The sequence below is a fragment of the Dermacentor andersoni genome, chromosome 5 (assembly GCF_023375885.2).
Source record: "Dermacentor andersoni chromosome 5, qqDerAnde1_hic_scaffold, whole genome shotgun sequence".
In the NCBI taxonomy this organism is placed as follows: Eukaryota; Metazoa; Arthropoda; class Arachnida; order Ixodida; family Ixodidae; genus Dermacentor; species Dermacentor andersoni.
The window spans coordinates 192330334-192347000 of NC_092818.1; the positions used below are offsets into that span (position 1 = coordinate 192330334).

Here is a 16667-nt window from a genome sequence, read left to right on the forward strand (position 1 = left end):
TGGTAAAAGTATGCAGCGTCGCGGAAGCTGTGGCTAGCGCGAACCAGTTATATGAGCGAATGCATATTTGTCGCTCGCGTCTCTCCTGCGCCAGTGCACATTCGTGGTGGCGGCGTCTTCGATGCTAGAAAACATGCGACGCGGGAGCTATGTAATTAAGCGTCTATCAGCTTGCTTCCTCCTTTAGGAGGTCCTTCATTTTCACTATTGGCGGTATTAATTCGAAACTTTGCACGTTTCTTTGTACATCGCGGTGTACATCTGCGCTGCTCTATTCAATTCAGTTCAGCTTTATTCAACAGCTGCCAGATGTTTGGAGCACAGATAAAAAGCCTGAAAAGTCTTGACTGGGTCCGTGCACCGATGCATGGCATACAGTGGCATCAATTCCACACATGTACAGGAGAAAATCAATATGCAAGAACTGCAAAAATTCCAGAAAAATACAAAAACAATGCAAACAGACAAATATGTGCATAAAGAAAATCCATAAATATACAAAAATATTGTGGGAAATTCATCGGATCAGAAAGAAGAAAAGAAAGAAAATACAAGTCGTGCTTTAACAAAAGATAAAACAATGGAGAGTTATATGTTTCGTAGCTGATTCAAAGAGATCAATTCTATAGCCGTGCCATTCTTAGCCAAATTATTTAACAAGGTTGGTAATGTGTACCTTAGCATCTGCTTACCGTAGGTCGTGCGGCATTTATAAACTTTCCATGCTTCGGGATAGCGTGTGTTGTATGTAGGGGAATTTATTTCGCACCTCGCCAGGGATTTCAGAAGGTAATTTTTCTTATTTGTTTCCAGCTTATTTTGTTGAAGTAGTCTGAAATTGTACATACATTGTACGTTAACAATCTTAAGCTAATTGAACATGTCCTCTGGGTGACTGTAGGTAAGGAATTTAAAAAACAAGGAGTATTGCACGCTCCTAAAATGAAAGAAGTTTCTTTATATTTTCTTTGGTTGTTGTTCCCCAAACTAGTGCACAGTTTAGAGCAGGATATAGGAACAATATAGGATATAGGATATAAGAAGCAGGATATAGGGAGGTCAACCAGACGAAAACGATGGTGTCCGTCACTTCATTCCACATTTGTTAGAGGATCAGGGATCTGTTTGTGCGAGAAGCGGCAAGCATACATGAAACGTGTTCTCGGAGTGTGTATTTTCGGCGCGCCATCTCCCGGCGTCAGTATTCATTGATGACGATGGCAGCGGTGCAATCCCGACTGAACTGTGTTTCAACCTAATCGTCGATTAAAAATTCATACCTCGCGGCAACCATTTCTTCCGTGGTAATGGCGTCACTAGGGTTCAGCGTTAAAAAAAAAAAGAACAAAAAGAAAAGTCGCAGTTCTGCTCGAAAGGCGAAGCATCGACTACGGTAGCAAATTAGTGGACAGCTAGCCGCACGAAGTAAGGATAATAGTTTTATCGGGCGTATAAACTTGCAAACGTAGGCATAATGAATTAACAAGCACGATGTCACGCGCGCGCAGGCAAACATGACACATCTCACTCGATGATCGCGGAAACTCGCTGTCAAAACAATGGAGTGAGGAAGCGCGGCAGCAGCAACGAGCGAATTGACATTCGTGCTGCGCGAACTAAGCCGCGACAACAAAGCGCGTGGCGGACTCTGTCCCCGTCGCAGATGGCTTTCAAAACGCACCCGCCCGGGCCACCCGTACTATAACCCCTAAGGGATCGCCTAAGCGCATTCACACCGACGATTGACGACGACAGGCAACCAACGAGCGAATCACGGCGACTCACGGAGTTGCCTCACTGAAATTGGGGCCGATCACATCTCGCAGCGCTGTTGCCCCGTAAAATGGCGGTCAGTGTATGCCGACGTCCTCATCCTGTGCCGCTGATTGATCCAACAGCTACGTGACTGGAAATATCGTCCGACGCGTTACTTCACGAAATCGGTCGCTTTCCGAACTAGAACGTCAAATTTGAGACCGTCGTCTTGCACCCGACCAACTTGGTCGCGCGTCTTCTGCGACTCGCCGGTGTAAATTCCACCTTATCCGGACTGCACTGCGCGCTCGCTGTCCATACATGCGTCTACGCTGAATGACCGTGCGTGAACTACGCCTTCCAGCAGACCGGCGGCGTGCGCGGTCAAAACGGCGATGGCGATCAATGACGCGTGCTGCTGCACGAGCGTTTTTCTCCCGCGGACTCTGTCTGCTCCGCTTTGTGCACAACACGCGCGCCAGCGAAGAGGAGGCGCGACGGAGCTCTCGTGAATCTCCAAACTTAATTTGACCGCGTGGCTCCCCAGCGTCAGCCTCGCTCAGAATGGGGGGCGTGGTGTCTCGGCTGTTCCCTAATGAGCTGCGTTTTCCTTCCGAGTGGCGAAACTGCCTTATGCGCCACCATTCCCCTCCTGCTCCCCGGCAGTTTCTCTTATTCCTTTTTCCAGATAAATATGCGCAGATTTTGACGCAATGAATGATATAGAATACTTGGAAATTTTTTAGTTGTACGTTAAAAGTGTTCACTAAAATCGTTCACTCTTCGAACACGCTCGTATCAACGTATCCAAGAAACATCTGTGCATAAATAGAGCCATTCGGGACGCGCAGAGATTACCTAGTAGCTTTTCGTGACTTACTTTGGTTTATTTTAAGCGTGACAAACCTCATCAAAATCTGCTTACTCGATGCCGAGCAAGACGCTTCCTACGTTCCAATGTGCTTCGATAGTTATTGAAGCTTCCAGCGCTTCTGGCTCTCCCTATTCGCTTTCTAAACATGTTTTAGAACTTATACGGAGCCGAAGGTTTTCTGCGGAGGTTCCTTCTAATTCCACGAACACGTGCAGCTGCTCCACGGAATTTGATATGCTCTCATGTATTCTCTGAGCTAGTCAGCCGTATTCGACGCCTCTATAGTGATAAAAGTAAAACGGACACTGCCCTAAGGTTCAACAAAACAAACATATAACGAGGCGTTATCTTGCTCCCGTTGAAGAACAATGCGAGACGGTCCGACTATTTGAGTTAGATGGCGCAGATGAGGTGTCCTTCCGCCCACTTATTGTCACGTATAGTAGAGTCCGTGGTTAATCTGTGATAGGTCAGCGTCAACATTGGGTGCAAAGGCCTGGTATTTCATGTCCCAATGCTTTCCATCGATTATTCTGGTGCAATGCAAATAAAAAAATCAACATCGAGTAGCGCTATTGTGCACGGTTCTTGCGAGACAATGTAACCAGCTGCGTTTGCGTTCATAGCGACTGCATTTAATCTAAGCTCAAACCCTCACAAAAAGAAGCTTCGCGAGAAACAATGGGTGCAATGTTAGGGCTTTCGGTGACCGCTTGGCAAACACTGCGATCGAATTGGTGCACCGAAATCACGTTCCCGGGCGAAAATCGCGCGCCTTTGCGATTCGCTCGCTGAAATTCGCAACCGCCGCCATAATGTTCGCTGCTTGCGCACACCCCACCGGTTCGGTTCGCTGCCGTGCGTGCGCAGTAAGGAGTTCGTTGTTTTGCGACGAAGCCGTTTGTCGGTGCGGCCGACTGGAGGCCAAATGGACCGTGAGCGAGCCTCACAAGAACGCCCTCTCCATGCGGAAATTTCCAACGAGAGACCACGAGGTCTTCCACGAGACCCTTCCTCTCCAACGCGATTTGCGCATCGGGAGAAACGCAAAGTTCGGGCGTTTGTTCCGCATTTTTGCTTGCTGGAATGGCCATTCGGACGCTCGAGCTCGTAATGATGGCATATCTCTAAGGGAACGCTAGCGGACGAGTAGAAGTGGGAATACCCAACAAGCTTCTGGCCGCAGATTTTTCTTTTTTTAGACTTTACAGTTATGGCTGGAAGGACGTCGGTGAGAAATTCAACTATCTCGTTCAGAGGTGTGTTGCTATCATCGCGAACAGGTGCACGTAGTGTTAAGTAGTTGCACATCTCTCAGAGAACCCGCTGCAATATGAAATCGGAAGTGCTAGAATATTCAAATGAGAGATGGCATTTTACAAGTATTCATCTCACAATATATATTGGGACGCTAATTCCAGGAATGAGATATTTTTTTTATTATATGGTGCTTAGGACATTGATACTATATTGAGACACTGTTACCATGCAGTGTTAAATAGATGTACGAGCAGACAGGTAACGTCATGTCCTGTGCCCCGATGCACTCTTCAGTTATGAGTTGCACTTCTCTAAATACTCCCGTGTGTTTAACTAAATAAAACTGAAACAGAATTATCAGAAATAACATTGCACCAGGTGCGTAAGTACTTTGTTATGATCACGCGTTTCGTGCCATCTTTGTGTTTCTGCTAAAAGGTGTAAAAGAATATCCTAAAAAATGTTGAAATGCTATTTCGGGTTAAATGCCTTGAAAAGCTCTGTAAAAGCGCGAATAATGAAAGAGGAACCCGATATGAGCCGAGCAGTGAGTTTCGGCTTCCGCGTGCAGCAAACGAGACCGAGCCTAGAAATTCGATTCCTCTGTCTGTAGCCGCTTCAATGCCAAAGCTTATTTTTCCGGACACGCGTGTACTCAGTACAGTGCACCTACCTATGAATTCCATTTGAGAACTTATCGGTGCAGGGGCTGTCCATCGTTCCGGAAAAACCGTGCAACATTTGAGAAACAAGAAATGACGTCAAATAATCATTCGCGGAGGGGTCCACAAGGATGTTAAAGTGTTAGAACGTTTGGCAGTTGGCTGAAGTTTCGCTGCGGCATTAGCTGCGCTTTCGTGACTGCGTCGATAGCCCAACCGTTTGCAATCGGTACAGTACCTCTCGCCGACGGCTTCGCACTCGCCCGCCACTTCGTTGCGGGTGAGTGCGAGCTGTTAGTGGAGAATTTCCTTTCATTTGTTGCGCCGTTACTAGGGCAGAAAATAATCTTAACTTCTACACTCACGTGGAGATCGCGTGTTGTTTATGGGTAGTCTCCTCCGAAGCAGTGGTACCGTCCGTCTTCTTCAGTCAAATTTGGTGGGCTTAGGCAACGAGAGGGCAATGTTTTTTGTGATTGCTGTCTAGTATAGGTGTATCCGATTTTCGCGCCTGTTTCGTTCAGTATCTCGTGACACTGTTGAAATGCGCGGTTAGTGAGGAAGGTGGCGTCGCCCGTCCCATTTTTTCTCTCTGCTTGGACATGATGCTTCAGCGCTAACATTCACTGCGCGAAAATAATATTTATTCGCGAGATGTCCCTGACGGAAGCATGAATACGATGCATCTTCGCTGCGCGTAAGCGCCGTTCACATGTATTCATGCGGGGCGATCGCAATCGGCCGCCGCACTGACGCCAGCTGTTCGTTCGTACCTGACAAGCCCGTGATGCTGCGCACGGTTTAACTGACGCCTGCCCTAGCTCTAACAGCGCTGCACAGATTTAGCTTGTCCATTTGGTCGGCCGGCGTTCGCACCGGGTCCGTCTCGGTCCCCTGTAATATTACGGCCCGATATCTCTCCGAATTCTCGCTAGTAATTTTGTCCATGCGGCGCGACCGTGTTTTCACATGCAAGACGGACTGCAGCGAAGCGCGATGAATTATTTCTTTCCGTTGTCGACTTATCTCCGCTTCTCTATTTTCCAAGAGGCCTGAAATTTCTCCTGCCTGGCATTTGCAATTTTGATATTTTTAATCCCTGGCTTTCGCTCGTACACGGATTGGAACTTAATGCTGCTTTCGTTATTTCTGGTTATTTGTATGAGCCGAATGAAGAGAGAGAGAGAAACAGAAAAGAGAAGGGGGAAAACTGGGCCCAATTTAGGACGTTTCTTCCAGGTAAAGGGTCTGTTCCTAACTTACCGAGGCCCGCCGCAGCGGAATCGGTTCTTTAGTTCATATATCCCTGGGTTCAACTCCGTGGCGCTCGATGCTGATGGGAAGCAGCGCATAAACACCGGCTCTGTTTCCTGCAATCAACTCATCAAATGGCTTTTATAAAAGACAAGATGTACAAGCTTGTCACACTGTGTACTGCATATAGGCATACTATTCAACTTGACGACAGTCGTCGGCCATGTTGCAAGCTTCGTCACCGAAGCACCCGCCCATGTTGCCTGTATACACTCTGCAGCGCCACATTTCGTAACGAGCATGTCTCATATCAAATGTCTTATGTAAATAATTAGGCCCATTTTGTTATATATTTAGGGCTACCGTGTTTTGAGGGGTTTTCCTTTTTTACAGTCAGTTTCGCCAGACGTGTGGCGAAGCCTTTCGTGACAAGTCGCGATCATTCTATGTGTACTTTCTTGCGATACACCATCTATGTACAGATTTTACTTTTGCCCTTCGCTTTCATTATCCATTTTTCCTGCAGAGCGGGTAGATCGCAAACTTCGTTTTCTTTATATCTGCTCGCTTCCATCGGTGAAGGTAGCGGACTCGCCATGTGGACGAAACTAACGAGCACCCACCCGCCGCCGAACGCAAAGCTTGTAATAAACGTGCACGTATCGGACTACGAAGGTGTTATGAATAGGCTGGTCAGGAAAGAACAAAAGTAAAGAAAAAATGTGATAAGGAAAACGGGAAATTGGGGAGGACTCGGCCGAGAATGAGAGACGAGGAGAGCCGCTGCCCTCACGGGCAGAAGCTGTCCGTAATGAACGCGGACGGGCTGCTAAAAGTGTAATTGGCGCTGGTGAAGTCTTTAACGTAATTAACAGCGCAGAGGCAGCAAAATCGCGCGCCGCGTCGCAGGCCCCTCGTCAGCAGTCTGTGGCGCCCAAGTCACGTCTCTTGACTTTAGCTGCTACGAGTTCGTTTCCTGTGCCCGTTACGCGGGCGATAAGAAAAGAAGGGGCTTTTAATAATTGCCGTCTGTCCGACACCTTCTAAGGACTGCACGCGTAGTGTTTTTTTTTTTTTTTTTTTTTTTTAATGGCGCCTGCTTGCTAGCGAGTATATTCTACGTAGGCTGTGTGTATGTACGCGAACACTATTAGGTGCATTTGAGGACGTGAGGCCACTGTTAAGACCCTTCTATTCGACTTTACGGGTGAGCAACTTTCGTTTCGTTTTGTTGTTTTGCAAAGACCTCAGTCTGTACTTTTTTGTTCGGTATTAGCCGTCGTGGTCTTTCATAGTTGCGCAGTAATTTTCATACTGCAGAAGGAGAGCGGAAGAAAAGACAGTGACGAGCACCAAGTAACCGCCTACACTGTACTCTTCTTATCCACCTTTCTCAGATGAAGGGTAGCAAACCTGAACCACTGCACGTTAACATCCCTGCTGCATTTGTATGCATCCTTTCTCTCTTGATACTGCAGATCCATCTTATGCGCATTTTCGGTGTTTGCCTATGTGAAATCCATGTACATTCCAACTTTCTACTCTGCGCGTGTGCACCCAGTAATAATAATACTAATACTAATAATAATAATAATAATAATAATATCGATGCCATTTTCGATTCTGGGTGCACACGTAGCAGGTAGCCTTAACGCCCAATGATCAACTCCCAAATTATATGTCTGTATACGATTATACCACGGATGTGTACGGGAAGCATGACCCCATACAAATCGCTCTAAACCAGCTCCGCTCTTTGGGACTGCTTGCCATTGAGCAAGAGAGAGAGAGAGAGTGAGAGAGAAAGGAAAGGCAGGGACGTTAACCAGAGGCGAGTTTCCGGTTTGCTACCCTTTACTGGGGTGCGGGATATAGGAAATGCAGCTTTTTGCGCACAAGACGAGGACGAAGAAGAGGCTGAGGCACATTGAGACAGATTCTCAGACATACTGAGACAGATTCTGCTATATGTGCGGTCGCTTTCTTCAAAATAAAACTGTTGTAAGTCTGCGCTTGTCTGTCTCAACCTCATGTTCGTCCTTGTCTTGTGCGCAAAAAGCTGCATTCATATCCTACCAACATGCCCAAACAGTCACCTTAGGAATATAAGGGTTCTAAAGACGACAAAGAGCGAGAGAAAGAAAGGGACAAGAAAAAAAGAAGAGAAAGGAATGAAAAAGAAGACAGGCAACAGAAAAGGCGTTCCTATCACAGGCGTTCAGACAATGCAATGATTAATAAGTAATAAAAGGAGTCAGTACGGTGAAACGTTCTTCTAATTCGGCTCTTGTATCTTTTCTCCCCTCTTATCTTCCTCTTCTATGTTTCCATCTCTTCCTTTCTGCAGAATAGACAGGCGTTGTGCCCCTCCCGGTGGCAGTTGCCACCCTGCTCCTTGCTTTCCCTTTCCTGTAAAGTGTATGTTTTCAAAACAAACAATAATAGTCATAATAATGCTCTTTCGAACACTGTCTTTTTGTTGCTTCTAGTCTCTCGGATGCCCCGGAAAGAAAAACTGGCCTCGGCAATAGCTGCATGCGGACGGACGCGTTCAAAATGCTCCAAGCGAGAGACGGCGCTGAGCTTGCTCGCGTCATGAACGTCGCGAGAACTGCGCTGAATTTTCTTACACCGAGCGCCTGAAATTCCCCGCTATACAGGACCGCACGACAAACGCCTTGCATGCGGCCCTATCGAATCTCGGCACCTTCATAATCCCCGCGTTGTGTTCCCCGAAGTCGTCGCTCTTTCGGCGAATCCGTGATTCCTCGCAAGTATATATACCGCCAGAACTTCTCCGGCGCATTGCTTTTTTTTTCTTTTTTGTTTTTCGGAGAATTTCGACACCGTATACGAATTCCCGGGGGTAATATCTGTTTGCGAGAAGTGTTTGTTTTTCTTCGGCGCATTCCCACACGGATGTACGGAACATAAATAAAAATAGTGAACTGTGTAAATGTCCGTTAACAGGTTCCTCCATTTTGTGGGAAGGCCACGTATGCAGCATGCCAACTCACGCCCGAGTACTGTAGTGCAATCCGCTTACATTTGTGGACTCTTGTTGTCTCAAGAACAGATTAAAAATACAGGACGTACAGTGTTTGCTCATTGTTCCTATCAGGAACAATGAGTTTGCCCGCGCTGGCAGACTTTTCTTCAGCCCTGTAAGTTTAAGTTGTGACGACATGAAGAAAAAAGGAAGGAAACGAACGAACAGAGGCTCCGTTGCTTTTGTTTGAGTACTCGATACTGCGCTTGACGCTTAATAACTGCAGTTAATAGAAACGTTGCCTTATACATGCTTTCTGCCCACGCGATGGAAGAACCCAACGAATCGCAAATTTAGAACATGTTAACAGAAGTGGCACTTGGGCGTGCTGTTTACAGACTTGTTGTAAGCTGTGCAACTGCAGTAAACAGCTGTTATTTCTTGCTTGTTTGCTCATCGTTGCCGTGTTGTTAAGGGTTTCCTTTTGTTTTCTTTTTCCGACGCAAACTGCAATTGAATCTGATTATTCTTGACGAATGCGTTGACCAGATATATAGTATATCGTCATACAACTAACTTCCGAACTTCGCTAAACGCGCAAGGCCGTTTTTCTTATATATATAGAAATATTTTATTGCTCCTTCATATTGGATGTCCCGGCCACCGGTAAAAGTCGCTACTTGCATGTGTGCTGCCATCTAAGTGAATCTTTCAAACCCGGGATGCAAACACAGGCCGCGAGATAATTGTCCCTTCGGTATCCTCGCTCATTTAGGTTTTTAAAAATAGTGACTGCTGCTGTATTGATTTTTACTTCCTTTGTGGGATTATATCAACTATTCAAGCTTCCGCGTACTGTGAAACTAATCTTAATCGCCGATTGCTGCTTTCCGCGGCAGTTCTTTGCGTTCATCTTTTCTTTCCTGCACACGTGTTGTTATGAGTGCCGCCGGGCCATGGTTCTGAAACGCACCTCTATATGACGGTATGCTACTCTGAAATCGCTTTGTCTTCTACTAAGATCACCTATTGTGCTCACATTTCGTGAATTGGTGTGCCTCGCAGTGTTATCCGCCAACGGTTGTCCTGTAGCAGTTATTTATCGGGAATTTTGACTTGAGTCTTTCTCCTGCAGGGCTTTAAGCATTCCCGCTTCGTACTTCGCATTCCCGCTACAAAATTCTTCACGTCGCACTTCTTATCATCATTGCTCGTGTTCTAGCTCTTATGGCTGGCTTCCAGGGTTAATAACGTAGAGGGGAAAAATTATGCCTCATATCAGGAGTGGGATATGAGGCATAATCAGCTTGCAAGAGCAGACGCTGAAAATAATCCCGAGCATTTCCCGTTGTCGTGCAGGTTACAGTGGAGTTTGGTTATCATAATGAGGCGTGACAGTAAATTGAGTATGCAGTGATTGTGTTCACATTATCGCTAGCCAAATTTATCGCTGTGTGTAATTTACTGGCGCCTGTTGCCATATCTTGACGCAAGTGGCGTTACGAAGAGACCAAATGAAGTTAATTGAAAGTACCCTGGTCATGGTACGTTGTCAGATGTTTGTGCGCACAGCGAACACAAGAGTTCTTAGTTCTTCATGGCACGACGCATCGGACTTATAGAAAGGGCTAAGTAGCAGAATGGTAGTATGTAATGCACGCCGACTGTGTACTGCGTAGAGAAACTCTGAAAACGCTTCTAGTACGAAGACCGCTGTTATTTGAAGCGCTCCCGGAACCGTCGGCCATGCTAATTTTCTGTCGTCAAGAGCTCACACAACGACATACAGCGCCCGTTATCAAAGTCATACGCTCTGTATGCTTGGGCAATATATAAGAAACTCGTAAGCATGAAAGATCGCGAAGAAAGGAAGATACGTAGACTTGAACGGCAGCCCCGTAGGATCGTGAAGCTCGAGAGCACTGGTGCGCATTTACGAATGCGAAAGAGAGCGCGGAACTAACTGAAGTCCTTTCGCTTCTGTGCATCAAGATATTGGGCATGTAGCCATGGTAATATTGGGCATGCATCCAGCTGTGAACACCGAAGTCTAGCATCACCATTTGCTGTACCATGCAGTCGACTTAGGCACTTACGGGGCATCACGTGTGGTGCCTTCGTTGAACAGCCTTAACTTCAGCCACCTGCACTTAACAAGTTTATTCTAATGGCTGTCAATGTTCCCTCGTTCTGCTTTTTCGCTCGCCGTATTTTTCCATCCTTATTTTTCGTGCCTGATTAAGAGAATGGAGCTGCATTTCTTTCTTTGTCTCGCAGGTATCGTCTGCCTACGCAGTCGGACTGATGCGCTCAGCGGTTGGTTGGCGAGTTGACTAGTCAGTGGCCGCCATGACATGCAGAGCGCACGACTACAAGGCTCTGCTCAAGGTGAGCTTCTGTCGCCAATCTGTGGTGCTGGGTACTTCACGCACCTCCTTGCTCAAAGCCCTCGATCTGGCCAGCGAGGTTTGTGTTCATCTCGTGGAGAAAGCGAAAAACTTGAGCACTTATTTCTAATTGGAAATGTCGTTACATAATGGATTCCGCTAGGCCGGCACCTCTGTCCCTTGCAAAAGTCGTTATACAAGTTCTGTTGGGTTTCTATTCACTATTTATAGCTTTTCATGGGGTTTCAATTAAAATGCAGTTTAAATTCACCAGCGATCTTTATGAATGATAGACTGAGTGGAAGAAACGATCAACTTACGAGCGAACAAGAAGCAATATATAGAGCACACTCTAATATAAGAGAAAAGAAACTGTGCACCAGGTCACGTTTGCAGGACCTCAATAAAGTTTCACCATACCATACCACACCATAACATACCAAGTGCCCGTATGCATGCGCGTGTGCACAGTGAGCAATGTGCTATATATATATATATATATATATATATATTTATATATTTACCGCAGGCGTGTCACGTAGTACAAGAACTTTTTTTAATGCTAAAGCATTATACGCCCCTTAACGCGATAATCCGTCGGCAAGACAGAAAGATAGTACCAAAAATGGCCGATGGCGCAAAGAGTAAATACACGGGACTTTGAAAAGAACATTTGGTGCATTTCGGTCTGGGTGGAAATGGAGCCCGGGCCTCCGGGGTGCGAGACGAGCACGCTTCTCCGATGCCACGACGGCTCCATGGTTCTCGCTGAACAAAGCTCTGGCCTAGTGCGTGCGTCGTTGGACGCCTGACGGCGCAGGTGCTGGAGAGGAGGTGGCGCCACTTCGTGAGTGTGCATAATGAGCGCGTTCATGACGTGCTACCTGAAGGCATCGAAGCTGCCGGATTCGAGGCCCTCGCTATGTATTGAACGAGAAGAAAGGAAACCCATGGGCCCGATTATTATTAGTAAAATCATAGGAAGCCAACAATGACACCAAGAAGAGCATAGACGTTGTTATTTGCAATTCTTAATTAAATTGGTAGGCACAGCTGGCAGCTCCGTTCTACCTAACCAATGTGCTGCTATACTAAATTACATATTTTCGAGAAATTTCTCCGGAGTTACAAATACTAATTTTCCAAACATTTTTTTTCATTTAGTTGCCCATTCATACCTCCATTATCGTTGTCACGGCTGCAATTACGAAACTCATCAACAACTTAAAGCACCATTCCTACCCTGGTTATGATTCGATTTATTGCAGATTTTTGGAAAATACTTCTGTTTACAGTTCAATCACACTAACAAAAATATTTCAGCGATCACTTGACGCATCAACTCTTACAACTCAGTGGAAAACTGGGTAGGTGATTCCAATTTTCAAATCGGGTAATAAAAGTTCACCATGTAATGTACATTCTGCAAGCCTGTAGAACACATATTCTCGAGCCTTGTCACCTTTCTTGAATCTGACTCCTTTATCTCACTAGCTCAACATGGCGTTCGGAAATCATTTTCGCGCGAAACACCGCTCATATCATAACTACACCGCATTATTGATCGTTCTTCGTTAGCTGACTGCGTTTAGTTAACTTTTCTGATGCGCTCCAAAAGGTCTCCCACATACTTCTATTTCATAAACTTTGTCAACTTAATGTTGATCGTAGTCTTTATTTGTGGATCAAAGATTTCTTTTCAAATCATTCCAATTTGTTGTAGCCAATGAACATTCCTCTAACCAATGTCCTGTTCAATCTCGAGTCCCACAAGGCCCCTTCTTTTTCTCATTTACATTAACGACCTCCCTTCTCTAGTTTCTCCTTCTCTAGACGTTGCTTCTCTAGACGACTGCGTAATTTTCCTTGAAATATTTACTGATAACAATGCTAACATTCTTCAGTCAGCATTAAATTTTATGTCTAAGTAGCGTAATACTTAGTTAATGTAATTGAATATTAACAAGTCTTAAGTGATGCGTGCCTGTCGTGCATCTTGTAGTCATTTTACATATTACCTAAACAACTCTCCCTTAGCCGCGGTTTCTTCCTATAAATATTTAGGTGTTCATATCACATCTAATGTATGTTGGTCTTTGCATCTTGAGAAGATAAATAACAACACTAATCGCATGTTAGGTTACTCACGCCGTAACCTTTCAGCAGCTCCTTTATCTTGAAAGCTCTTGTTGTATAAAACACTCATTCGATCTGAATTAGAGTACGCCACTCCAATCTTCGATCCAAGCGCTAACAATTTGGTTGTTTCACTAGAAATGGTACCGAATCGTTCTACTCGCTTCTGTACCTCTTATAAACGCACTGCCTGTATAACTTCCATGAAATCGGTTATCTACCCGCCGTGGTTGCTCAGTGGCTATGGTGTTAGGCTGCTGAGCACGAGGTCGTGGGATCGAATCCCGGCCACGGCGGCCGCATTTCGATGGGGGCGAAACGCGAAAACACCCGTGTACTTAGATTTAGGTCCACGTTAAAGAACCCCAGGTAGTCGAAATTTCCGGAGTCCTCCACTACGGCACGCCTCATAATCAGAAAGTGGTTTTGGCACGTAAAACCCTATAATTTAAGTTTTTTTAATTGGTTATCTCTTTTTCGTCATTGGCATCCTGCCGAAAGAAATTTTGCTTGAACTTTTTTTATACCCTATGCGCTTTACTATAACCCTAATATCACCCGACCCTCCATGACGAATTTATTCTTTAGCCACATTACATATCTGACCGTGCTGACCATCGCTTTAAGGTTAGTGTCGAGCCATGTCATACTAAAACCTTTCTTTACTCTTTTTTACCTTGAATTTCACAAGATTTGAATCGCCTTCCTTCCGACATTGTTTACATTTATGACAACACCCGATTTAAATCTGCTTTAGCGAACATTGTGTAATTAGGAGTTACCATCCCTTATCATGCTTTGTTACGTTATTGTCCACTATGTTTATTGTCTACCCACTCCCCTCTGTAATGCTTCGTCCCTGAGGGTAAATAAATAAATAAATAGAAAGGAAAGTGAACGAAGAAAACTAGATAAGTAGATAGAATGTTCCACTTCCATGGCCGTCAGTGGTAGCACTGGCTAGCACTCTGAGGGTTAGTTCTAGCAGACAGGCATAAATACACCAGAAAGGGGATGGAAAAACGGCGCCGCGGGAGCTCGGTTGGGAAGGGCGTCGCACGCGTATGCGAAGACGTGGGTTCGCATCCCACCTGCGGCCAGTTGTTTTTCGTCCATTTTCCTTTTCATTTATTTATGATTAATTCTGTTCAGAACTGCAAATAACTTCTATGGTCTCCTTGGTGTCATTGTTTGTTGGTTTCTTATGATTTGAATATATATACATACATATACAGGGCGTCCCAATTATCCTGCACCAAGATTTAAAGATATACAAATGCCACGTAGCTGGATATAACCAAGGTAATGTTGTTTGCCCTCGCTTGGAGATACTCAGGTTATTTTATTTGCATTCCACCTAATTACATAATTAGTATTGATTAATTAACTAACTTTTCAAATGTTATAATTAGATGAAAAGGGTCAATGAGAAAATTGTAGAGCAACATGTAAAACTTCCGATACAGCTTTTTGTTGCTCAATACGTTCTACGTAACAGTTTTCCCGAGCGTGAAAAAAGCCCGCGAGTACAGGAAAAGTGCCTCGAGCGGCCAGCTGCGCACAACCCTGCTGGAGGGGAATAATTCAGTAGTAGCGCTGGTGCCGTGCCCTTCCAAGCGTGTGAATCGCATGCTAATAAATAAAATGCCCATTTTCTTATTCTTTTAAAGGGGTTGTGCGTTTATTTTGTATTTTCTATCGGGTTGCCCCTGTGCACAAGACAGCGCGTGTGGAGGTAAGCTTGTTAGCAGGCGCACGCAGCAGTATTAAGTTGTCTTAATCCAGTTACGGAGACAGAGACTCATGTCGTCTTGCCTCAGGGCAGAACGCCTCAAGCTGTCGCGTTCTCAGCGAACGCAATTACTTGCGAGCCATCGATCACTAGCTGCTCGACAGGCACCGCTCGCCCTGAAGAAAGCCGTTCTTTGCAACTTGACGACCGAATACACTAAGGAAGCGATCGTTGGGACGTGGGACGTCTCTTCCGCTCTGACGTCTCTTCTATTGTGCTTCGCACACAGCATGATGGGCAGCGTATAAAAATCACGTGGGCACGAAACGACACGAGATAATGCAAATAAAAAAGAAACGCAAAGCAAGCCTGTTAAGGGTCGGGGAAACCGAAGGGCGTCTTCGGCCGCTGAGCCTCTTAATCATTCGTTCGTGCGGGAAGCAGCAACGGACGCAGTTACCTGCCTTCAATTTTATTTTTCTCCCCATCGCTTCGAGGAGTTGTTTTTTGGAAGCCGTGTTGTTGTGGACGCCTGTCACCGACGGCCTGTCCGATGGTCGGGCAGCCCTACTTTGGCCGCGGCGCCCACTTAGGAGCAAATCGGTTAATCGAAAACCGATGTCAGCCAGCCGGACCGCCATCGGCGCCAGTCGTTAGCCCTGTGGCTCCGTAAGTATAGCGGAGCCACGCCATCTCGATGCGCAATCAATAGCCGCTCCACTTCGGAGGTCGTGCTGCCTGCGTTTGTGGCGCTTGCGACGGGAGCGCGTCCTGTGCGTGAGCGCTGGTGACGTTCGCAGCCTTGTGAATGAGACTTCCGTACTGCATTCTGCTTCCGTGGCTGCGATTTAAGAAGAGAGAGAGAGAGCAAGTCGAATGGCTTGACTTTCACCTTACATGAAAAATAGGAGAAAACGCATCTTGTATATACATGGAAGTATGACATGCTCCTTCTCGCCTCATTAGCATACAACCCTCCTTTTCTCCCTTCTGTATAAAGCACTGCTTCCGGTATATAGCGTCAATTTCACGTAACATTAATCTTATTTTTTTGTTAGTTGTAATGCTCTCCATATCGGACATATAGAGCTAGCTCTTTCCATCAGTCTCATGTCCGTTGCTATCAACGTCTCCTTTTCCACTGGGACGAAATAGTGAACAGCCGTCGTCTACTCCTACGCCCAGCACGTCATCGCCCTTGGCCGAAATCATCGCTGTCTCTCGCATTCATTGTTTCTTAGTTTACAAATCATAGTCGCCCCATCTATTGTAATAGCATTTGCTCCTTCCTCTCACGATCACAACCGCTAGTACAAGTGACTGGTTCGAAGATATGCTTGCTCTGTTGAGCTATTTTCCTGTGTTTTGTTTCACATTTGCATGGTGCTGAAGTGGAAGCGGTGCAGTACGTAAATATCCAGTGAACTAGAATATGTACACTAAACAGCCGATGCTGCCGAGAGAATCCACGCGTCAGAGCTTACGCTCCGGCTTTCGAATACTATGAAACGTGGTAAACCATTTGGAGCTGTGGCCTTGAAGGCACTGTGCTCCAGAGCTCGATTCCTCAACATTAACCGCTTTAACCTCCTCACCAGCGAAGCTTAGCATTTGTCTA

The 16667-nt window shown here is 45.8% G+C and overlaps 1 protein-coding gene across 6 annotated transcripts in view; it reads left to right on the forward strand.

Annotated features, from left to right (window-relative positions):
• LOC126531770 (galactosylceramide sulfotransferase-like) overlaps nt 1-16667 on the forward strand; it is a 215689-nt gene that overhangs the window by 127519 nt on the left and 71503 nt on the right. For 5 of the 6 annotated variants that reach the window (XM_050179492.3, XM_050179495.3, XM_050179494.3 and 2 more), the window contains one exon: nt 11072-11182. In XM_050179492.3, coding sequence (XP_050035449.1) covers nt 11144-11182 — 39 coding nt within the window. In that variant the 5' untranslated portion in view covers nt 11072-11143. Of the gene's footprint in view, nt 1-11071; nt 11183-16667 lie in introns of those variants that run through there. The other variant, XM_055071464.2, reaches the window with a different exon arrangement.